At 48.4% G+C, this 23,678-nt stretch overlaps 1 protein-coding gene across 3 annotated transcripts in view; it reads right to left on the bottom strand.

Annotated features, from left to right (window-relative positions):
- The window catches only part of ADAM19 (ADAM metallopeptidase domain 19), an 80,328-nt gene that overhangs the window by 33,526 nt on the left and 23,124 nt on the right, over positions 1-23,678 (bottom strand). For 2 of the 3 annotated variants that reach the window (XM_032851668.1, XM_032851670.1), the window contains 4 exons: positions 15,980-16,058; positions 10,204-10,280; positions 2,569-2,761; positions 1,834-1,899 (listed from right to left, as the gene is read on the bottom strand). In XM_032851668.1, coding sequence (XP_032707559.1) covers positions 1,834-1,899; positions 2,569-2,761; positions 10,204-10,280; positions 15,980-16,058 — 415 coding nt within the window. The remainder of the gene's footprint in view (positions 1-1,833; positions 1,900-2,568; positions 2,762-10,203; positions 10,281-15,979; positions 16,059-23,678) is intronic. The other variant, XM_032851669.1, reaches the window with a different exon arrangement.

Below are 23,678 nucleotides of genomic sequence, written 5' to 3' on the forward strand. Positions count from 1 at the left end.
CTTCTCAAAGCAGAACCTGATGTTCCCTCGGCCTGAAATACCCTTCACCCCCACCTTTTTGCCCAGTTAACACCCCCTTGTCCTTTAAGGCAGCTCAAGGCCACCTGCTCTTGCCACTAGCGTTCTTAAAGGCAGCTCTTCAGGCCTGAAGCCTAGTTTCTTTCCATGACCTGTACTGCTCCAGTACCCGTGCTTTGGGAGTGTGGACTAGATAAAGCTGCCTTGGGATGAGGTCTTTTTGGGGAGCTGGTAACTACAGCATCTGGATGGGGCATGAGACAGATGGAGCTCTGATGAGTTCTGTCCTAGGGGAGCCCCAGGCAAGGCTGTGGCATTAGATCATGGCAAGTGTTCAGCTCATGGGGACTGTCCCTGCCCAGATGTGTTTAGCTGTGGCTGAGTCACTACATAAAGTGAGAATTGGAGGTGAAATATGGCTAGTTTAGGCAAATACGTGCTCTGGAGCCTGAACCTACTCTTTTTTTTTTATATTTTATTTGTTTGACAGAGAGATAGCACAAGTAGGCAGAGTGGCAGGCAGAGGGAGAAGGAGAAGCAGGCTCTCCACTGAGTAGGGAGCCCAATGTGGGGCTTGATCCCAGGACCCTGGGATCATGACTTGAGCCAAAGGCAGAGGCTTAACCCACTGAGCTACCCAAGCGCCCCCTGAACCTACTCTTATGTGTCAGCGTCAACATCCTCCCCTAGGAGCTTTCCCCAATTCCCAAAACCATGCCAGACCTTTCATGATCTTTGCTCTAATCCTCTATAATGATTAATCTTGGCAGTCACCACACTTGAGTTTTTGTGCTGCTACTGTAAACTCTGATGTCAGGGACAGGTCTGTCTTAATCTTCTCGGGCCAAACACTGTGTTTGACACATATGAGAAAATCAAGATATCGTTGATGAACAGATGAAATGAAAGAGTGAGAGAGATGAGTGTTCATCAACTTTTAGGAGTCAAGCCCCGTGAGAAGCTGGCTGATTTGAAAAATACAGAATTAAAGGGTAAACAGCTATTCCTTAGGTCAGTAATTGTCAAACTTGCTTGTGTCCAGAATCACCCAGAAGGCTTGTTAAAATAGGGATTCTTGGACGCCAGCCCCACAGATTAGGACTCAGCACTGCATCTGGGGTGGGGCCCAAGAATTTGCACTCAAAAGTTCCCAGGTTCAGCTGATGCTTTGGGAACCATGGTTCTAATTTGGCACCAAGGGGATTATAAAAATGGACCCACACATGGGCAGGAAAATTGTATTCAATAAGATGACTGATTATCCTTACTATGTTTGCAAAAAGTTTTTTGGCAATTTCTGTAGAGAATTTATGGGCTCCCTAAGAATAAGCACCAGAACCAAAAGGTCTTAAGACTCAGTTTAAGAAATGTTAATACAGGGGCACCTGGGTGGCTCAGTGCGTTGGGCCTCTGCCTTCGGCTCAGGTCATGATCTCAGGGTCCTGGGATTGAACCCTGCATCGGGCTCTCTGCTCAGCGGGGAGCCTGCTTGCTCCTCTCTCTCTGCCTGCCTCTCTGCCTACTTGTGATTTCTATCAAAAAAATAAATAAAACCTTAAAAAAAAGAAATATTAATCCAGATAATGCTAGTTGCTGATCTTCTATTTGATTAATGTATTAAGCCAGAGATTTTTTTTTTTTCCCCAACTATATTTAAAATAGCTAGAAGAGCCCTTGGTCAGATTTAAGGCCAAACTCACATGACATACTGGAGAAAGAAGAATGTTTCAGCATTTCCCCAAAGTGGTTGGAAGCCTGAAATGGAAGCTATCAACAGAGTAGCTTTTCCGCTAAAACCCACTGTCTCCCCCTTACCTCTGCATAATCAGCCACAAGGTAAAGCTCCACATACTTCATGGAGTGTAAATCTTCCCTTTTCATCTAAGAAAGAGATAGGAGCGGATCAGAGCTGTAGAAGTGGTGGGTGTGGCCTCATTTTAAAACAAACTGCTTAAAAATGGTACTGGTTAATAAGCAGTGCCCCCCCCCTTACTGACTTCACACTTGATGCTGGCCACAGTCCCCACCACCGTCACGACACCTTCCGCCCGCCATCTTGGTTATTGCTGGGGCTGCTCTGGGACTATGGGTCCAGTCCTTCATACTCAAAAACTAATGAGCTGGGCTGGCAAGTACAGGGGCCACCAAACTGTGAGGGAACATGCTGACAACCCTGTTCCCAAAACACACTGAAACCACATACCTCTATTTCCAGCACACATAAACACAAGTATTCTGTGCATATGGTTAAGCGGTTATTCCAAAAGGAGAGGCATATTTTTTTTTCTCACATTTTAAGGTTTCTGAAATCAGCATCTCAGGGTGTTTTAAATGTCGTAGCGCTTTTCCCCAAAACAGTTATTCCATCCAATACAAGTGTATCTCACACAGCAGTGAACAAGATAGTGACTTAGAATTTTTATTCTAAGAGAAAGGTTATTTCTTCCTCCCTGGCCATCTCCTTTAATTTGGAAATACTCATGGATCCAAAGGAAGGATCCTCAGAGGGGACAAACCTACCCCCAGGTTTATTCCTATACTGAGACTCACCCTGCGAGGTCGTTTCTTGGTCTGGTTGGTGAAATGAAGGACCCAGTCCCCGGGGGTGGACTTGGAGTGCTCGGCCCCACAGTTCCCCAGGGGTAGCTTGAGATGTTCAGATCTGTAAATAAGGTGGTGGCCCTCGCTGTCAGGCAGGGGCTCGATGATGTAGCTGAGGTTACTGCTCACCACAATCAGTCCCCTGTCAATGGGAGAAACAGAATCTCTGATCAAAGATTATAGTCTTGGAAAAGTCTCTTGCTCAGACCTCAGGTTTTCCATATGCAAAATGACATGGTTAGTTCTGATCGTTGGTTCTTAACTTTACTATGGGATCATGAACCTTTTGGTAAGAATCTGACATCAACTCGGACTTTCTCTCCAGGGAAATCTGTACATGTATATGAAAGCTGGTACACAATTTCAAGTACTGAAAGCTGGTTACGGAGAAGCTGAAAGGGTCTAAAAAGGCTCACCAAGGACAGTTAATAAATAAAGGATGGTAAGACAAGGATTCCAAAAAGCCCCCCAACTCAAACATGGCATATGACAAATCAAAAGTTGAAACCTAGAGACTGAGAAAATGATGGCCTGGTGACTGGAAAGGAAAACAGTGGTGTGGGAGTGGGGAGTCCAAGTTCTGGTGTTCACTCCAACGTTAAGCTGTCAAATGGTCTTCAACAAACCTCTTTAAAAAAAAATCGCTCACTTTTCCCATGTGTAAATGCAAATGATAATTAACTAATTTAACAGGACTCCAAATGATTAATGGAAAGATTTTTGTGTACAGAAGAAACCGAAGCTAGACGCATCACCGATGTGATTGTTACTAGCCCGAGTGGGGCCGCTCTTCAGTGAAGTTATGTCCACAACCAAGGATGTGAGACTGCTCTTGGCTCCTGGTTATAGACACAAACACTGAACTAAGAATAAGGACATGCGTTCATTCATTTTATTCTTTCACTCACTGAACTTTTTACCTGTACTAGATGTTATCTAGACATAATCCCTGTCCTCAAGTCATTCTCAGTTTCAATGGAGGACGGTCATTCATTCCACAATTCAGTCATTCATGGTTTCCTGAGCTCCTGCTATGTGCCAGGCATCGAGCCAGATGAGGAGGATGGAGACGTGAACAAGACAGACAGAGTCCCGGCCCCCGTGGAGCTTAGACTCTGAACCTGGGAATAAACCACTAGAGTACAGAACAGAGTATATAACAGAGCACAAAGGTTTCATCGCCCCTAACACTAATGGATTGGACACAGCTGCCTGGGAGCATCACATCAATGAGGCTTCCAAGGCCATGATCTACTACTGATCACTACCACACATAATCCATGGAAGGGTGAGTACGGGCCCATGTAGCAGGCGTGATGCGGTGAGATGAATACTGTAGCAAAGGAAGGCATTCAGTCAGGGCTCTGAGGGAGGAAGAAGCCCAGTAATAAGTCCCAGGGCACCAGTAGTATTTCATGGGCTCCAAAACCTCAGGCCCTCATCTGCCCAGAAATTTCAAAGCTAAGGTATCTCTAAGTCGGTCTTTGCCTCTCCAAACTGGCAGGACCTCTCTCTGGCTGCCCCAGCTTCCACCTCCACCCCTACCCCCTCAAATCCCCATCCAGGTTTTCCCCTTTGGGAAGAGCCTGTGATGCTTGCCAGAGAGATAGCGCCAGGCGGATCAGCAGCAGCCTTCCTGGAACCCATCCCTGGCTGACCTCATTCCGGTGCCAGGGAGCCTGACGACTTCCCGGCTGCCTCACCCAGGCTGACACAGCAATCCCCTCGGCAGGACACGGGTGCTCCCTGAACAGCTGGAGGTGGGAGTGGGTGAACAGCCAGGGTCACATCCGCTCTCGAGTCCAGACAGGAGAGGGCAGAGCCACTGTGGGCATCCTGTTCCAAAGCTTTTCTTCTCATCTCGGCTGACCAAGGCCCCTCCCATGACCTCAGTTTCCCCCAGTGACTCCAAACATTGGAGACAGAGGGCTTGACAGCAAGTCAGATGATGGTTTTATGCCCATCAGGTTGTGGCTGCGAAGATAACACCCAGTGAGTGGAAAGTTCCGCACAGGAACCAGTGAAGGTCCCCATGTGGCCAACCCGGCAGGCATTGCTTGAACCTGCCTCTGGTCAAACAGAGCAGAGACCAAGCCAAAGTTTGGTCCATGGTGAGTAATATTAATCATGGTGGCTATGTGGAGGTTTTGCTATGGCCCGGGCACTGTGCTGAGTATTTCCTTCTTCACCCTAACATTTCTGACCCCCATTGTGCAAACAAGAGCACTAAGGCTAGGTGAGGTTAATAAACTGCCCCGAAGTCACACAGGTAGTCAGAACACAAGCAGTCTGGTCCCAGGTCTCACAACCTTAACCACACTGTCACACTACCTCTGTCACACAGCCCTGTAGAGTGGGGCAGAAAGATACTCCCGGTTTACAGATGGCTACAGCTGACAGGCATGAGTAACTCTCCACAGAGGTGAGATCGGCCCGTCAGAAGCAAGATACCAGTCTGTCGGGAGATAAGAAGTCAAAGGAGGCATTTAGCCCATTTTCCTTGTGAGAGGCCATTTTTTTGAGAGTTAACCAAAGGCCAGGCTCTGGGCTTATAATCATCATTCTTTTTTTTCTTTTTTTCAGTGTTATAAGGCATCATCATGAGTCCCATTTTATAGATGAGGAAACTGAGCCCCAGAGAGGTTGCATAACAAGGTCTGATGGGTATCCAGAGCCAAAGATTTAAGTTCTGGCAGCCTCTGGGCCATCTGCCTCCATCAGTGAGTTCCAAACTGAGGGGTCATAGATCTCCAGGATCCGAGCCCCCAGAGCTACCTATCAGACCGTTCTGAGGTGTACATTAACATGACAGATGTCGGAGACTCTGATTCTGGGGCTGGAGCATCTGCAGCGTAAACAAGTTGAGCGGTAATTCCCAGCGCAGGCACACTCAGGAAGTCTGGCCTGGAGCCCAGGCTTGGTGGCAGAAGCCTGTCCTTTCACAAAGGCCCAGACAATTCTGCTTCGGAGAGTGGCAGATACTAGGTCTCAGGACACTGAGAATTCATGGCCACTCCCCACCCCTCCCCCTACTGTGGTCCCTGGTAACAGCCCCGTGGCACAGCTGCAGTCCTCCCCGACTGCCTGGGTTGGAGGAGAAGCTGGCATGAGCCCCAGCACTTCACAGTGAGCACCAGCTCCCACGATGGTCAGGGGATTTCTTAGAATCCACTTCCCGTGGCCCCCCATCATCACCCCCAAATCTTGCTAGCTGCTCTCCCCTGAGCACCCACAGGTCATTTATCTTTCCAAGAGCCTCAGTTGATCTAATTTGCTAAATGTAAGCACTGGCAGAGCTCAGTCAGGGGGCACAGGAGGGGCGCGCAGGAAGCTGGGAGGCTGGGACCTCACACGCTATTCTCCAGTCCACTCTCCACCCTATTGCTCATTGTTAAGAGCTTGATATAAATGAAATTATAAAGAGGAACCTTGGCAGGGAAGGGCAGGCAGGCAGTGGCGGGTGATTCATGCTTAACTCCTGAATGATCACAGGACTCCCCCAAATGCACCCTTGAATGACCTAGGCAAGAAGTGCCTCGTAGGAATGTGTCCATTCAGAGCTAAACCTAAGGAGACACATCCCAGGTCCCTACATCCAGAGCTGCCCTAAGAGGTAACCACCCTGTTCCCCTTCTTTCCCTCCCCTCCTCGCCCTGGCCCCAATCTGCATCCAATGAGAAAAAGGCATTTCGATCATCAAAAGCGGCACAGAAGGAAGAAGGCACATAGGTGATGTGCTCCCTTGGGTATGGGGTGGCAAGGCACAAGTGGAGAGCATAAGCTCAGGAGGGAGCACACCTGGCTCAAACTCCGGCTGCTGTCTACTAGCATTGTGCTAAGTCCACAGTGCTGGCCGGCTCACACCGTGGCTGTGATAACTGACTGGAGTATAGGGAACTGTTCCCTAGCCACTCAGCACACATATACGGAACCTACAATGAGCCAGGGACTGTTTTAGGCACCGGGGAGGCAACAGGACTGAAAGGAGTCCCTGCTCTCAAGGAGACTGCCCTCATCCCCTAATGTAAATCCACCGAAGATGTCACAGATGTTCTCATTTTATAGGTGAGAAAACCAACGCCGGGGAATTAGGTTCTAGACTGAGACTGGTTCGATTCCAGGATCTACACGTCACGGCTTACTCTGTGCCGGACACAGAGGCAGCGTTTATGATGTGTTCTTCAGAAGCCAGGCCAGGTTTTCAAGGGCGGAAGGCCATGCCCCTCCCCGGGAGAGGGGCTGACGGGGCTGGCTTGCTGTGGGGCGGCGTAGGAGCCACCCCCTCCCGCCCCAGGTACCCGCCTCCCTGGGACCATGCACTCTCTGTAGCTCAGAACTTCCAACGTTCAACAGTCCTTTGCGTGATCTGATCTGTTTTCTTTTTCAGATGAGAGGAACCAAAGCCCAGGGAAAAAGGAACGTGCACATTTACCCAGTGAGTTAGTGTTAGAGCTGGGGCAGATCCCAGCCTTCTGGTGAACAGGCTCCTCATTCCCCAGGGGGGCCCTGACCCCAGTCCCCGGACCCTGGACCCACGGCCCCACGGCCCCCTTCCAGCCTCTGTCCCATGAGCACCATCCACAACAAAGGCCCACGGGAGACGCCAGTACAGCCAAGGCAAAGACAAGCAGAGAATGATTCAGGAAAGGCAAAACTCAGAGACCCCATCTCCAGGTGTGGAGTCTCAAAGGTGGGTCCCTTGACCAAATTCTGAGCTCCTTCCAGGCCATCATGCACACATTCTTACACGTTCTCTCGCATTTCTGATCTCATGTTCTCTCTCCCGCCCTCTCTCACAGACCTGGATCCTGAGGCGAAGGGTCAGTATAACCACAGTGGAAGTGGGGCCCAGGGTTTTGAGGACAGAGTTGCTATCAGATTTACTATATAACCTTGAAAGACCTTCAATGTAATTAAACTTGCCTGACATTCATAAAGACACTATGTAGCTATTCGAAGAATGAGCTAGATCTATGTGTGCCTAAGACATAATGTTAAGTGAGAAAAACATTTCAGAGTGTTATGTATAGGGTTATCTTATTTGGATTAAGAAACACCATGTATACACACACTTACGTCTTTCAGTTATATATATCCCCAACAGCAACTGGTTGGAACGGTGGGAGGGGATAAGGAACTTCCACTTCTTTTAACTTGACACTAGATTATTTGAATGGTTAACACATCAGTTATGCAATAATAACTTTTAAACAGCATTTTGTTTAAAAATAAGCAACTTACCAATGAGGTTAAAAAAAAGTTTTACTGCAATCAATACCTCTCTTGCTGGCAGAGAGCGAGCTAGGGACACATATACACGCATATACACACACAGCGTGTCTCCTAGAACCCGTAGGTTCACTCACGGTCACTTCATCCCGATACTGTCTGGATTCCTTCACAGATAACCATCCCTCCTTACATTGATCCTATGTGCTCCTCTGCAAGGCGTTTGTGCATGCAAGAAGTCAGGTGGACATTTAAAGGATGAGTTGTTGATCAGAGACGGGCTGGGGGGCCTGGACACCCAACATCCGTCGTGAAATGGTATGCCCCTTCTTTCTGCTGGTGTTTTTTGTAAGGATCCGTAGCTGTCACACAATTCTCAAAGGTGTCAGCAGCCCAAATACGATTATAAAACAGGATATGACCTACCAATGTTCTTTTTTCGCAAGAAATATTTCTAAAAGGATAAACAAGAAACTGCTAACAATGGCTTCCTCTGGTGGAGCGGGGCCTGGAAATCCCGGGTGAAAAAGGACCCTATCTTTCATTGTACCCTCTCTTTTGTACTACTTGAATTTGTTTTTACCATGATCATGGATCACTGCTCCAATTAAAGTCACTCAAACATTGCTTTGGAGAGAAGAGGGGGGCCCCGCAACAATCTGGAAACTCTGGAAACTCAGGGGAACTCCTCTGTATTTGTATGACCAGCCAAAGATTCCATTTGGTATAAATCCTACCTATTTTCCCTAATCAAAAGAGCACGTTCCCAGGAGAGAAGCGCCATCACTATGGAGGTTGCTCCACGAAGCATGGCTTTATGAGCCGTGGGGAGGGACTTGAGGGTTATATGGTTCTGAAGTCTGCTGCTGCTGCAGCTGTTCCTTCTCTAGGGTCTGAATGAGACATCTGGTATACGTTTCCGGCTCTTAAGCCAGCCGGGCCCACAGATGCCCTTCAGTTCTTAAGGTGTGCAGTGAGAAGGCTGGGAAAGTAAGATGGGTGACAGCAGCAGAGGGAAGCATGCAGAACACAAACACATGGGCGGCTCACCCGGTTTCCCCCTGTCAGCACGGCTGCGGGAATGATTTGTGAGAACCCAAGCCAAGTTCCCACTGCTCCAGACCATGGACACAGAGGAAGAGGCAGGGAGAAGCGAGTCACACCTGCGTGTTCCCTTTCTTCCTTCTTAGGACAGACATTGTTTACTTGCAGACCACAGGTGGTGGCAGCTGGGCCTGTAAACACCACTGGAGACCAGTTGGCTTGGCTCAACCAGGTCATCTGAGCAGAGGATTGGGAGCCACGGTTATGTCTTCCAGCCAAAGCTTATTTCCTGCCTAATTCCCTCCGGCAGACGCACTGAGAAGCCTTACAGAGGAGACATGGCCCAATTTATAAACAAACACATGGGATCTCAGCATGAGGGGCCTTGCACTTGCATGTGAGCCTCGGTGAAGTCTCAGCACAGGGCTTCACTGTAGAGGCTCTAGCTAACATAGATTCTCTGCCTCGCCTGTCATCCTGAAAATCACCTAGCTTCTCCCTTCTCTTCTGCCCTCCTCTTCTCCTAAATGCCCGGTTCCTTTTTCATCTCCTGCTAGTTCTGAGACCAGCAAAGAGCAAAGGAGAAGTGGAAATAAGCACTCACGCTCATTTCAAGTGTATGAACCATGACTTTTATTTTCTGTATTATGATGCTTTGACAGCTGGGGCCTTGCCCTTCTCAGGATTAGCCAATTCCTAGGGGCGGTAAACAACTTTGAGATGCAGGCTCTCACCCTCTTGGCCAGTCCCCCTGCCCAGATCACCCCGGGGGCAGGTGCCACCCCCTGCCCTGATCACCCTGGGAGCTGGTGCCAGACAACTAGGAACAGCCCTTTTGCCCCAGATCCCACTTCAAAGTGGCCAATCCAAAGCCAGCTTACCCTGCCATGCCAGTTTCTTCCTATAGAAACCGAAGCGAAGACTCCTGCCCACATCCCCTCACCTCCCACAACCTGGCCCCTGACTGACCCCTGTGCTTCCCTATGTGGTGTGCCCCTTCTCTTGGGATCTTGAGTACAGCAAACTATTTTTTCAGTGGTAGTCATCTCCTGACCTGCTGGCTTCCCCATGCCCAAATAATAAAGAAACCTCAAGTTCCTCAAGAAAGAGAAAGCTCAAGCCCAGTGAATCTGTGGATTATCTGGGACTTTCCTTGTCTCTCCGAAGCTCAGCCCTTTGTAGAACTGGCTTGCATACACTCTCAATGGACAGCCTCTCAAGGTCCCTGCCCAAGGCCAGCCCTGCTTGACCTAAAAATTCCACGCGTGTGGGGAGTGCCAGGCGCCCCCCAGCGCAGCCAGGGCCTCTTACCTCATTCCCCGGCACGTGCTGAGTGTCACACTGGACTGCTCGGCCTTCCTCACCGTCCCGTGGTAAAAGCAGTGGTCCTAGCGAGGAGAAGAGGGGGCTGGTCAGGCGGAAGGACACTGATAAGCTTGGCAACGTTCAGGTCTCGTGAAGGTCAGGGACGATTATGCATGCCCTAACTTACAGTCTGCAAAGAGCTTCCTAAACCACCCTTTTATTTGATCCTCGTAATAGTCCTGGGACAGAGCAGATGTCATCATTCCAGTGAACAGATGGACAACCGAGATTCAGAGAAGCAGAAAGATTTGCTGAAGGTCTCCCTGTTAGAGAAGCCAGGACTTCAGGTCTAGCTCAGGGCTCTTGCCATGACACGTGACTACAGGCCACGATGGCTTCTGAAGAGCCTGCCTCCCCGCTCGAGTCACCTCCGGGATCCCCTGCAGAGTTGAGATGCGTGTCCTCCCAGAATCTCAGAATGTGACCTTCTTTGGGACAGGGTCTTTTCAAATGGCATTAAGTTCAGATGAAGTCATACTGGACTGATGTCCTTAGAAAAAGAGGGGAGGACACAGAGAGCCCGAGGGAGAGAGAAGAGGCCATCTGAAGTCGACTTCAGAGATTAGGGTGATCCAGCTGCAAGCCAAGGAGCACCATGGACTGATGGGGGCTGCCAGAAGCTGGAGGAGGCAAGGAAGCATCCTTCCCTAGAGACCACAGAGGAAGCCTGGCCCTGCTGACACCGTGATTTTGGACTTCCAGCCTCTGGAACTGTGTTTTGCACCTCTAAGTTCACAGTGCTTTGCCACAGCAGCCCTGGAAGACGGAGAGCTCCCCACTTCCCCACCTCCCTGAATCCCTGTGCGCCTGGACCAGACCCGATTTGGCACCTGCAGCCACAGAAGCCTGGAGGGCTGATGCTGCTCTCACGTCGGTGTGTCTCACAGCCATCTGGTCCTCCTGACCTGGCTGGACTCCCCTTGACTACAAGCAGCTGCTGAATGCTGCTCCGGGCCAGGCCTCCGGCTACGTCCGGGAGACACAACAAGGAGAGAGCACGCACGTCTCCAGCCTTCCTGGGACTTAGCGTCTTGCGAGAGCCAATCTTAATTAAAAAGCCATACAGAGATTTAATTACAAACTCTGAAGAGAGGCTTGAAATCCAAGTTGGAGGTGCCAGCCGAGTGTATTATAAGTAGGGGAACCAGAGCATCTAAGAGGGCACCCGGGACACAGCTGGGAGCAGCAAAGCACCAGAGACGGATGGGCGCAGCCCACGACTGTCCCCAGCACACACAGGGGCACACTCCTATAAACTTTTTCCCACATAGTTCAAGGGAGCTCAGCTGCTCAGAACAGAGAGAAGGAAAAATCCCGGGGCAGAGGCGGGTTTCGCAAAGGTGTTAGGAAGGTTCTGAGCTATGCAGCTGCAGACACGGGGGAGTTTTCTCTTTCCCCACAGTGCCCAGGCAGGTTCAATCAGAAATCTCGGGCATCTGCCTACGATCTGCCCAGCGATCCCTCACTACCACACTTGTTGTGGTCGTTCCTCAGTCCAAAGCCAGCAGGGACAGGACCCAGGAGGCCGCAAACCCATTCGTTCGCAAACCCATTCGTCTGCACTCTCTGGCCCCACCTCCCGCCTAGCTCTGGGCAGGGCAATGGCCTGACGACTAAATGCCGGCACGTTGGTGCAGCCCAGCTGGATCTACATGCAAGCGCCCACACCTGCCTGTGGTCGAAACAGTTCCACAACCTCCCTCCGACCTCCAGTGTCTTTGGTCTCTACCTCATGAGGTGCTTGTGAGAAAACTCTCCATCGAGGACCTGTGGTGGGCAATAAACCTTAGTGATCGTGATACAGGCCTTAAAGTCAAAGGTGGGATGTGGCCACGAGGGAGCCGGAAGCCCACCAAGGGCCTGAACCCTCAGTGGTCCCACACCAATTCTGGGTCATACACAGCTGAGCCACATGCCAGGTCACAGGCTACGGGCCAGGCCGGAACTCAGCTCAGGGGCAGGGTCCAGAGCACTGGTGCCCTCTCTCGTGGCAACAACCCGCTGGCTGGCAGTGTGGCTCGGCTCCTCCACCCGTTCTAGCTCAGGACAAGAGATAGGCAGCGGCTTCTCTCTTTGCATCAAACTCTCCTGGACTTCCAATGCACCAGATGCTGGCATTCAGAGGAACACTGAGGAAAGGCGCTGTGCCGGCACCTGTGAAGGAAGGTGAGGCAGGCATAACCCTCCTTCCAGCCAGGATTCCACCTGCTTGCAGATGCCGGCCTGTCACACAGTTCTCCCCCTCCGCCAGACTCCCAAGACCTGGAGACATATCATCAAACTCGCAGCTTCTGAACCGATCCTTACAACTCAGCCACAGGGCCATGAACTCCACAGCCCGAATCATTCACCAGTGGAAGACGAGGCCAGGCCCATGTAGGGTCAGTGGGGTTTGCAGATGTTGGAATGATGGAGAGTCAAGAAGTTCAGAAATGAGGATCAGCTACAGTTTCAAAAATCCGGGTCCCTCTACAAATCAAGAGAATTCAAATCCAGGGATGGACACGAAGAATCCCCGGGCCTCTTCCCATCTTTGAGATGATGCTAATAGTGTTCACCAAGGTGCCCTCTCAAACAGCATAACAGTGGACTTTAATTAAACATGCTTTAGATCGACCAAGCGCTTTCACACACATCATCACACATGCTAATGATACCTGCCACTTCTGTTGTAAACCATGAGGCTAACATCCATCCAGCCCTGGAGACTGGGGAAAAAACTAATGGAGATTTTTTTTTCCTTTAATTCTGACAATCTCACAGCCTTATGAGGTAGATATTTTAACTGCCATTTTTTAAAAAGGGAAATTAAAGGTGGGAGAGGTTTCCTGTGGCTCACAAGGCCACACAGCCAGGAGGAGACTGGAACCACGGCAGCCTAACTTGAGACTCGCCAGCCTCTCTGAGCAAAAGCAGCCCCAGGAAAGTGTGCAGGAATGAACTGGTCACAGCTCTACTCTCTTCTAGCCCCACCAGGGACTTAATTCTAGTCTAAGCCTTGCCACTGGCTGGTTATCTGAACATAAACATGTTACTTTCTCTCTTCTCAATTTCCTCATGAGTAAAATGTGGCGCTGGCAGATATGTTTACAAATTCCCACAAAATCGGTGACTCATCTTACCCTTCTATAGCTCTGAGAGTCAGATCTTAATATATCCAATTTTCTGATGAAGAAACTCAATACCATTGTGGACAAAAGCATTGGTTAAGGTCACAGAGCTGGTTAAAGGCAAGTCTACATGCCTGGCCTCAGACTCCAAATCTGGAACTCCTGCTGGCCTGAAGGATGAGTCTGACGGTTCCCAGGGCTCCCAGTAGCCCAGGCCAAGGCTGGTCGCAGGGCGTAGCCCTCCATGTTTGGGTCAGGCACAGCTAAATGGTGTATTCTATTCTCATTTCTCTTTGAAGTCCTCAGCTCCCAGGTAAGAAAGCGGAGAAGGAGTTCCATGGGGGCTTTGCAAGAGTCCAGTAGGAGGGATGTACGAAAATAATGGGTCGTCCCATACTGCAGCTAGGATGTGCTTCGGTTAACAGGACCTTCAGGAAGGAGGGATGTTCTGGGGGTGAGGGGAAGTTCTCTTCCACTCCTTTGTTTCTGAAAGGCCCTCACAGCATCTCTGCCTGACGCTGAGTGCACAAAGAACAAGTAAATGAACAGTCATGAAGTCACCGCATTCCTTCTCAGTCTCTCAGGCTGAGGGGGCCACCCAAGGGGGCTTTCACAGCAGGAAGTATGAGCTCATGCCAAACTTGTGCACTGAGACCCATTCTTGAGCTGTGGGTGGAGAAGTGCCAAAGCCAAACTCAGAGGACAGTGCTTGGTGAGGTCCTGGGGCTTTCGAGGCACGCCTGCTTTCTCCCTGTCTCCCTGGAGGCAGAGAGTGGAGGTCTCCATAATGGAGGGAGTTTCGACCAAGGGGCACTGAAGAAGGCGAGGAGCCACGCCTAGAGAGCCTCCCCAGAGATGAGAAGACAAGGTCAATCTGCCTGCCCGTGGATCCTGGCCACACTGCCAACTCCTCCCCCCTCCAGAGAGGTCTTGGTGAAGAAGACAGCATTGATGGAACACAGCTCCTCAGCTACCTGATTGCTATGCTCCCAACCTCTCAGGTCTGTCAAAACTTAGAAGTCCTGGGTCCCTTTCCCCATTCAAGGCTAATCTGATAAACTAATCTGAGCTTTTACTGACGGAGAGTGGCTGTCATTGTCTTCTGGATGTCTGCGCTCCAGCAAAGATATTTTAAAGATGGGTCATGGAGACCCATGAAGCTTCTCTGATTCCACGAGAAGCTTCCAGAAGAACACTGAGGCTAAGGGGCCTGTCCTGCTACCCTATTCACCACACTCCGCATCTGCATGCCACCAACTTCCATGACGTCCTGCCCCAAAGGCAGAAGACCACTGCTGCTCCTGCTGGAGTCCATCTTCCCTCCTTCACCCTATTTCATCTGCACATACTGAGAAAGTTCACTCTAATCCAGAGTTTCTCATCTTGGGCACTGTTGACATTTAGGGCCGCATAACTCTCTGTTGTGGAGGGGCCACCTTATGCATTATAGGACACTTAGTGGCTTTCCTGGCTTCTACCCACCAGATGCCAGTAGCATCCACCTCCCAGTTGTGACAGTCAAAACTGTCTCCAGACGACGCCAAGTGTCCCCTCCTTTGACGCCAAGTGTCCCCTCCTTTGCTGGCTAAAATGGTCAACCAAACAAATAGAATATTTTTTGGTAACTGCATCTGATTAAAATTGACCTCATCAACATGAAACCTATTTTCTTTACGTTAACAAAAGTTTAAGTAAAAGAGATAATTTAGGCAAAATTCCTCCTAGCTAAGAACCACTGCTCTGATCCCGCCAACACTAACGGTCCCCTGGTAGGAAAAGTCAGCAAACCATGAAATGGGTACAGTTCACTACCTTAAATGCCCACCAGTGGGGTGTGGTGAAGCACACTAAAATGCATCCATATGACAAACGATTTGACAGACTATTTTTTTTAACAGATTTTACTTATTTATTTATTTGAGAGTCCAGCAGGAGGAGGGAGAAGGACAAGCAGACTCCAAGTTGAGTGCAGAGCCCAACTCGGGGCTCAATCCCAGGACCCTGAAATCATGACCTGAGCTGAAATCAAGAGTTGGATGCTAAACCAACTGAGCCACCCAGGCGCCCCTGAAAGACCATTTTTTAAGTGACAAATCTTTGTGCAAATATCTGAACTCAAAAACACTTTGAAAGAAAAAAAAAAAAATCCAATATAAACATGGCAGCAAAACAAGAAAATCTGCATAGCCTTAAATCACATTGAGAAGGCAGACTACAAAACCTTATCCATCCATATGGGAAAGGATCAATTAAACATCTAATTAAGTGACATGGCAGGATCCCTGGTAATTCATTTCCTTCACTTACACTTTTGTTAATATGTGGGTGATTAACACCCAACAAAGAAAATGTATGCTTCGTAATGATTTATGCCAATTTTAATCAGATGCAATTACCTAAACTACTGTTCGTCTGACCATTTTAGCCAGCAGAGAAGAGGGCGGCCTTATGAGACAACAAATTTACAGAATGCTTCTCCTGCTCACGCCCTTGGTCTTGGGTCAGGGCAAACAAACCCTTCAGAGGGGGTCTGTCTCCACCATGCATCTCCTCACGCCCCAGGGGTGGGACGAGGAAAGGCCAACTGCAGATCTTTGTTGACCTGAACTTACCTCAGATTTCAGCCTGGTGGTCTGAGGGCTGCCACTTGGAGTATAATGGGTTTCTGTGTAGGCTGGAGCAAAAAGGTACCTGCAAAGAATAAACACAGGCTTTTGTCTCTTTAGGTGATGGCCTCTGCCCTCCTGGAAACAGCGGCCAGCCATTCTCAATGACCCAGGAAGAACCACCCAAGCTTCTCCTAGCACAAGAAAATAAGCCGCCATAAGGACCTCGGGAACAAAAAGAAAACCATAAGGAAGGGGATTAGTTTGTATTCAGTGGGTTCATCACCTAGTTTGGACACAACCAGAAGAAGCAGACAAAGCTAAAGCAGCATTGCAATGCTTTCTGCAACCTAGAATATATACACGCAAACACACACTCAGAACTTGCCAAGGTCCGTGGACTCGGATCTGGGACCTACACCGGTAATGTTAGCACGGCACCCACCAGCTTTCAGTATCAGCATGCCAGTTTTCTTTAAGGGAAACTCTTTCCTGTTGCATGGTTTAGTGTCCCACCTGGCCCTGGCCAACGGTGTCCCACGATCCAAGCTAAACCAATGGAATGATGTTGCAAAAACCGACCAGATGGGAGTCATTCATCTGTTCCTTTGTTCCCGCTGTGTGACTTCCCCGCACGGCCTTTGCCTGCCTTTTCTGAGACCTAGTGGCTCAGATTTTTTGAGACCTGCTGCTTCTGTGCATTACCCTTATAGACAATTCCGGTTTTTTTTCTTTTCTTTTCTAAAATTGGACATTGGTTTCTCCCTTGCCACAGACCCCTTGAGGCTGAGGCTAAGAATCTCTCACCAAAGGCAAAGGCAACACCAAACAAGGTTCCTAGAATTTCTCTAAAAGTTTAAAGAAAAATAAAAGAGCCAAGTGTAGGTTTCAACTAGCTCAGCCACATTAAAAGCAAAATGCATCTATAGAAAGTTGAAGTCCAGGGGCAAAGAGGTGTCTAAGGTCCCCAAGAGAAGAGAAATTGGGAGTCTAACAAAAAAAGAATTAAGTGAAAATGCGTGAAGAGAGCTTAACGGCAAGCCTAGACTCACAGAGTGAGCTCAGTAAAGGTCAGCAATCATCATCATTGCTTCCACCAGGAATAATAACAGAAGAACCCAGAAAAAACAGATGGAATGTACCTCTTTCCCCCTAACTGTCCCCAGCCATTAATCCTCCAGCCCTGATCACTTGGGAGAGGTGAAAAAGCAATTAGCGCATTCTCAACCCCATTTCCTGGGTCTGCTTTCACAGATAGCATTATGGACAGCTAGTCATGGGTTCAGAGTTTAATGGTCTATCTCAGTGCCAGTGGGAAACCTGAATTTTCTCACAGGAAATGCACTCCTGGCAAATACATTTTTAACCTCTTTTTGAGTCTTAGGGCGGGAGAATCCTTGATTCAGTCACATGAAGATGCTCCGAAGAGAACATTCCAGATTGAACCTCAGAGATGGCCACATTCTTGTCAGTCCCTGGCCACGTCTTCAGCAGGATAAGCATTGTTCTGTAGCTTCTTATTCTGAGGATCTCGTCATAGGACTCTCAGAGCCTCAGGGTTAAAAGGGACTTTTGTAATCATTTAGCCAAACTCACTGGACTGTGGGTTCCCTGAGAACAACGGCACAGGTGCTTTGTTCAAGGCTTCTCCCCACCTCCCAGCACCTCCCAGCAGGCAGTACAAGTTTACTCTGTGAATTAGTGGATGAATGGATGAATGAACAGGTGAATGAATGAACCTTCTACTTGTGTGGGAATCTGCCAGATGGCCAGTCAGTACTGGACATCTCCAGGGACACGGAGCTCACGAGAGCCCCCACTCTAATTCGGAACCCATTTAGCAGTCAGAGAAAGTTCTTACACAGAACCTCTCTGTAACTGGCACCCACTGGCCTCATTCTGTCTTCTGAATCCACATGGAATGATCTGCTTCTTTTTCTGCCTAACAGCCGTTTCAGGACCAGCAGCGGCAGCATAGTCTAGGAATTAGTTAAAACTGTAGATTGCTAGGCCCCACCGCAGATGTACTGGGGCAGAGAGAAACTCAGCCATCCTTTGTAATAACTCCCGAAGTGATTCTGATGCAGAAGCACCACCCTAGACCACAAGTTAGTGAGTTAACTTTTAAGGTAGGCACACCTCAGAAATATCAAAGTGTCTCACTCCCCAAGCCCCCATCATCTTCCTGCCTCTACCACATCCTGGATCATTCTGAACCTGAAAAACCCAGAAAAGTTCCATCAAAACAGTTCACACATATTTAAGTGTTAAACCATTGAACATACCCACGTACAACAGACCCCTGAGGTAGGTCCTAATCCTTTCCCCACTGTGTGACTAAGGACCCTGGAAACTCCACATTTAACTTGTCCAAGTTCTCCCGGCACGATGTCAGGGCCAGGTTTCAGACCCGGAGCTGTTGGCCCAGACCATACTTCGTAAGCACTTTTCTGCTCTGTTTTTTCTTAGAAAGTGGAAGCATAAAACTAAAACACTTCCAGGAACCAGTGTCCAGACCACAATTTGATGATAACGATAGAGGCCTTGGGGACATACGGGATGTCACAAAAATGTCATGAGCTATTAGATGTGCATATATGCAGAGAAAAATATGGGTAAGCAAAGCACGCGACAGGAGAAAGAGGATGAATACATAAGGACTTCAGGGCCAGTTTTTTGAAACAACAACCCTTTCCCCAAATGGGGTTGCCAATGTTGGCCAAGGTCCTTCTTTCCAGAAGCAAAAGGGTCACGTTTCATCACCACCATCCATGCAATTTTACTGAGAGACAAAACACCACTTTCACATCCTCCCCACAGCCCTGGCCAGGCCCGCCCATGCCTGTGTGTCCAGGTGGTACCCTGGCAGTGCTCTTGGGACTCAGAGAGGGGGCTAGGGCGTCAATGAGCAGCCCAGCTTGGCCCATCCACCCCTTCTTCGGCCACATCTTGTTCTCATCTCCTCCCTGACAAGGGGCTGGCTCAGCAGCTCAGCAGGAAGCCATCTCTCACCACTGGAGTGTATTAGGATTTTCAGGAAACAAGTTGTGAGTGAAGTGAGTCCAGGAAGGGAGAAGGACTGTCCAAGATTTCCCACCCCACCCCCTCCTTTTTCTGGCTTTGATGGAAAAGCAGTTTCTATGACATGCTCCCCCGCTGCATACACACACCCTCCGGGCTCACAAGCCCACAAGACAGGCAGAGACGATATCCCAGTGCTAATAGAAGCCACCATGGAAATGCTCACTTGGGGCAAAAGCCAGACTGCTCAGACCCTATGTCCTCCAGCAAAACCTGCATCTTCCGAATCCCACCTGGGAAAAGAAGCTGTCCCCCAAATACTAGACATGAGATTGCTCTCCAGGGAAAGACAATAGAGCTGTCTGGAGGCAGCCAGGGCCCTACGCGCGGAGGCACAGCCAGACCCCAAAAGTACACTGCAGTCTGAAACAGCCCTGACCCCTCTCCCCAGAGGATTAGCACCTTCAAAACCAGAACAATCCCTTTAACGACTATTCTATTCGCTATCAGACACATTTCAAAGGCCTCTCCAAACTTCAATCTCTACAACTCCCTCTGGGGAGAGAGGCAGCAGGGCTCAAAAAAACAGCTTCTTGGAGCTCAACCCTCCTTCCTCTGCTTGAGATAAGCACCGGGTGAAGACAAAGGGATAACAACCTACGCAGCCTTGCTCGGCACAGGTCCACATTACTTAGCTCATCCCACAGTGGTTAGTTTCATGGACACCTCATTCCCCCAGAGTGTGCTCCTTCTAGGTCTGTCAAGAGTATCCTGGCGCTTAAATACTGGGGAAGTACAGCCCTGCTGGCCGCTCTCATTTCCCCTGCAGGATCCTCACAGTGTCTACCCACGCTGATGATAATGCGCGCCTCATTTGTCGCTCATACTCTCAATGCCGTCGTCATGGGACTTAGACCAGGAACTGCACAACACCCGGAAGCACTGTGAAAAACTATAAAATCCCAGGCCCCATACCGGCCCCGCTGAGAATTCTATTCTCCAGAGGACTGAGAAATCTGCATTTGTAATAGTTTTTCCAGGTGATGCATTTCCAGGCTCTGAGAATTCTCCTGCTCCACTGGATCTATGTTAACATTTTAAACTCTGTTTCCCATTTTTAGGCTCTTGATCACCCCTCCAAACCGGAAGATGATACCAGCCCAGCACAGAGGGCAGGTCTAGGCTCCGAAAGCTTTGGTTTAAGTACCAGCAGCACTGCTCTCTAGATGACTGTCCTTTGAAACCCTAGAAATGAGGCCAAAGATGACCACAGTTGCTTTCAATTTCGTGGAGCTGAAGGCTCAGAGAGGCCAGGCTAAGGGTCTTCAGACTCCATGGGGGCGGGATTGGGGGGGGACACTTAGTTTTGAAAGACTAGTCAATTAAGGCTGCTCTGCTACAACCCTGTAAGATGAGATGTTAACTTGTCAAAGGCTAATGAGGTACAATAGAGATGCAAATGTTTTCCACCCAGTAGAAAAGATGACTCCAAAGGTTGTGGTTACATTTCCCGTAAAGTGATATTAACCAATTTTAGATCTAACTTAGCGATCTTATCTCAACATTCATTTTTTTCACTATTAAAAAAAATATACATGCCTACGTATATGTTTCCCTTACCCAAGTTTTAAACCAGTTTTAACATCTTTCTGGCTCCCCCATGAATGAGATAAATCAAACTTTCACAAGTGTTAATTAGCATTTTAACTGTCATTGACCAAAGGAACTTGAGCCATCTAAACCACCTCTGTGGCTTAGCTGACCAAAATCCAACCAAAAAGAACAGAGTAATAATTACTATCTCACAGCATCGCTGAAAGGATCAAATGAGAAAATGACATTCGAGCACTAGCTCTGACACTTCAAATTCGGGGGAGCTTGGGCAAGTCAGTTAACCTCTCTGTGCCTCAGCTCTCATCTATAAAATAGGAAGAATTTGAGAGTCTACTTAACAGGGTTGCTGTCAAAAGCCTATGAAATTTTGTCAAGTAAAATCAACAACTATGAAAGAACTCTTTGTAAAGCATAAAGTATTTGTGTTCTACAAATCATTGTTATAATTTTCTCCAGGAATAGCTAGGTGTACATGTGGCAAGACCTTGATAATTGGTAAATCCAGAAAATGCATATCTGAGGGTAAAAAATACTAGTCTCTTTCTTTATGGGGCTTAATTTTTTTTTTTTTTTTTTAAGTAGGCTCCACGCCAACACAGGGCTTGAACTCACAACCGTGAGATCAAGACCTGAGCTGAGATCAAGAGTCAAATGCTCAACCAACTGAGCCACCAAGGCACCCCTGGGTGTTAAAATTTTTTAACTAGCTAGGGGACATTATGCCAATCACAAGCTACTCGGCGTTAGTCCCCCTTTCAATCAAGCAGAAATAGTCCAGGACAGGGAGGCACTGGAAGGATTTTTGAAAAGCAGAGTGCTATTCTAATGTAATGGCCAATGTTTGCCCATATTTGGAACAAAAAACAAATTCAGTTAAGTATTGTTTTCTTTTGTTTTCGAAGGAGAAAGTAAAGGGGAGAAGAGACAGCTGTTTCAGAACCAAGATTTCCAAACCAGTGCTCATTCCACCTCTGACTCCAGAAGAATGGAAACAAACCAACAAGCCAAAGGCATGGGCCCTAACTCCAAATAATGATCGACAAGCCCAGGGGCCCACAGGCAGAAGCGTTCCTTTTTGGAGGGAACAGAAAGGCCAAGGAAAGAGGAACTTTAAACATTGGTCCTAATCTCAAGATTGGGGATCTCCTCCTATCCCAAGGACTTCCTTGAACAAGTATCATCATTCCTGACAGAAGACCAGCCCCAGAAGCAACACTTTGAGGCAAGATGGCGCCACCCATAACCCTGGCAAGAAGCTACATGGCATGTTTTCTTTAACCTTTTATTAAGGAAGTTTCCAAACAATGCATTAAGTCAACACTCCTTTTCACCAACTGCTTCTCATTACATCTTCTCCCAGTCCGCACAAGACCTGGCATCCTTCCGACCAGCTCCTGGTCCTGTGTTTTGCTTTTATATACCAGAGGATGTTTAGATGAGCACTGTTTACTCCTTTGACCAGCAGGGTCTTTATTTAATCCTCTTCATGCCTCTCTCCTGGCTAACTCCACAAAAATGAGTAACCTCTCTGTGCAAACAGGGCTGATTTCTTGGGGTCGGGGAGCTTAATTGTCAGGAACCTGAGGTAAGGGACCTAAAAATGGCTCACCCAAGAGTTTACAAATTTGTTCTACAGTGTGCTGAAAAGTCCATGACGAATATTTATTGGACTGTTAACGAAAGAAAAAGGAGGAGGAGGAGACAGTGAAGGAAAAGAGGAAGAAGAAGAGGAACCACCACCACCACCACCACCACCACCACCACCACCACCATTAAAGGAAATGGGGCACTACCTCTATTTCTTAGAAAAATCTAAAAAATGAAAACATTATCAGATAGCTGCCTCTCTAGCAACCCATTTTTTAAAAAAGATTTTATTTATTTATTTGCCAGAGCGAGCGAGCGAGCATGAGCACAAGCAGAGGGAGCAGCAGGCAGAGGGAGAAGCTGCCTCCCTGCTGAGCAGAGAGCCCAATCCGGGATTCAATCCCAGCACCCTGCGATCATGACCTGAGCTGAAGGCAGACGCTTAACCCACTGAGCCACCCATGCATCCCTAAATACCAAATTTTGATAAATAACCATAGTGCCCATTTAACAGATCAACCTGAAGGGAGGGGCCAAAGAAAGAGGCAACAGGCATACTGTAGAGATATACTTTGTGATTAAGACAAAAGGTAAGTGAAGAAAAGGAAACTCTAAGATCACTGGGCCTCTGAGAATATGCTAGGAAAAAGGGGAATGGGGGACCATCCTACAAAAAACAAACAAACAAACAAACAAACAGCACATGGGTGAAGACCACAAACCAACCTGCCCTAAATGTGTGTTTGGTCCCTTTCAGACCCTGACTGAATATTCCAGTAACTTTGAAAAACCTCATCCCATGTTTCCTAGCCTCCTAAACCACAGGTCTGGCACAGTTAAGAAGGTCAGATGTTGGAAAGCCCTCCTCGATCGTAGCAGACAGCTATCATCCCAGCCTCCAGCATCCCTGCCACCTTCTTGGCAAAAGATTGCCCCGATTTGCCTTGAGACAAGTGTTCTCCTCTCACTGCATACTGACCATAGGCACCTGGGGGTCAATAGTGACAAGCCAGGATAATCAGGTCTTACTTCACCGAATTCCATGGTGGGTGACATCTGGTGAAAATGGCTGGAGCAGAGTCACCCCAGTGGTGGAACCTGAAAAGGCTGCCTATGAATTCCTAGACCCTGTCCTTTTTGAGCCCTAGTACTTCAGCTTCTTTTCCCAACACATTCTATATGTTTTCCATAAAGTATCTGGGGTGGGGGGGGATCAGGATACAAATGGCAGAGTTGACTGCAACAAAAGCATCTTTACTTGCTACCTTCTCTGTCCAATACTTCCCCTCAATCCACTTTTATAGAATTTGAGAAAGAGCAAAAGCAGCTCACCCAACATCACATAGTTGTATTTCGCTTCTGAACCCATCAGTCTCAATAAACAAAAGCCAGCTAAAGGTCAGTGGCAGGTAATCCTAGAGTTGGCCATTCAGACACTCCCAGGAGGCAGAGAGGAAGGAAGGACGTTTGTGCAGGCTCATCA

The sequence above is a fragment of the Lontra canadensis genome, unplaced genomic scaffold (assembly GCF_010015895.1).
Source record: "Lontra canadensis isolate GAN:19392208 unplaced genomic scaffold, GSC_riverotter_1.0 scaffold5, whole genome shotgun sequence".
Lineage (NCBI taxonomy): Eukaryota > Metazoa > Chordata > Mammalia > Carnivora > Mustelidae > Lontra > Lontra canadensis.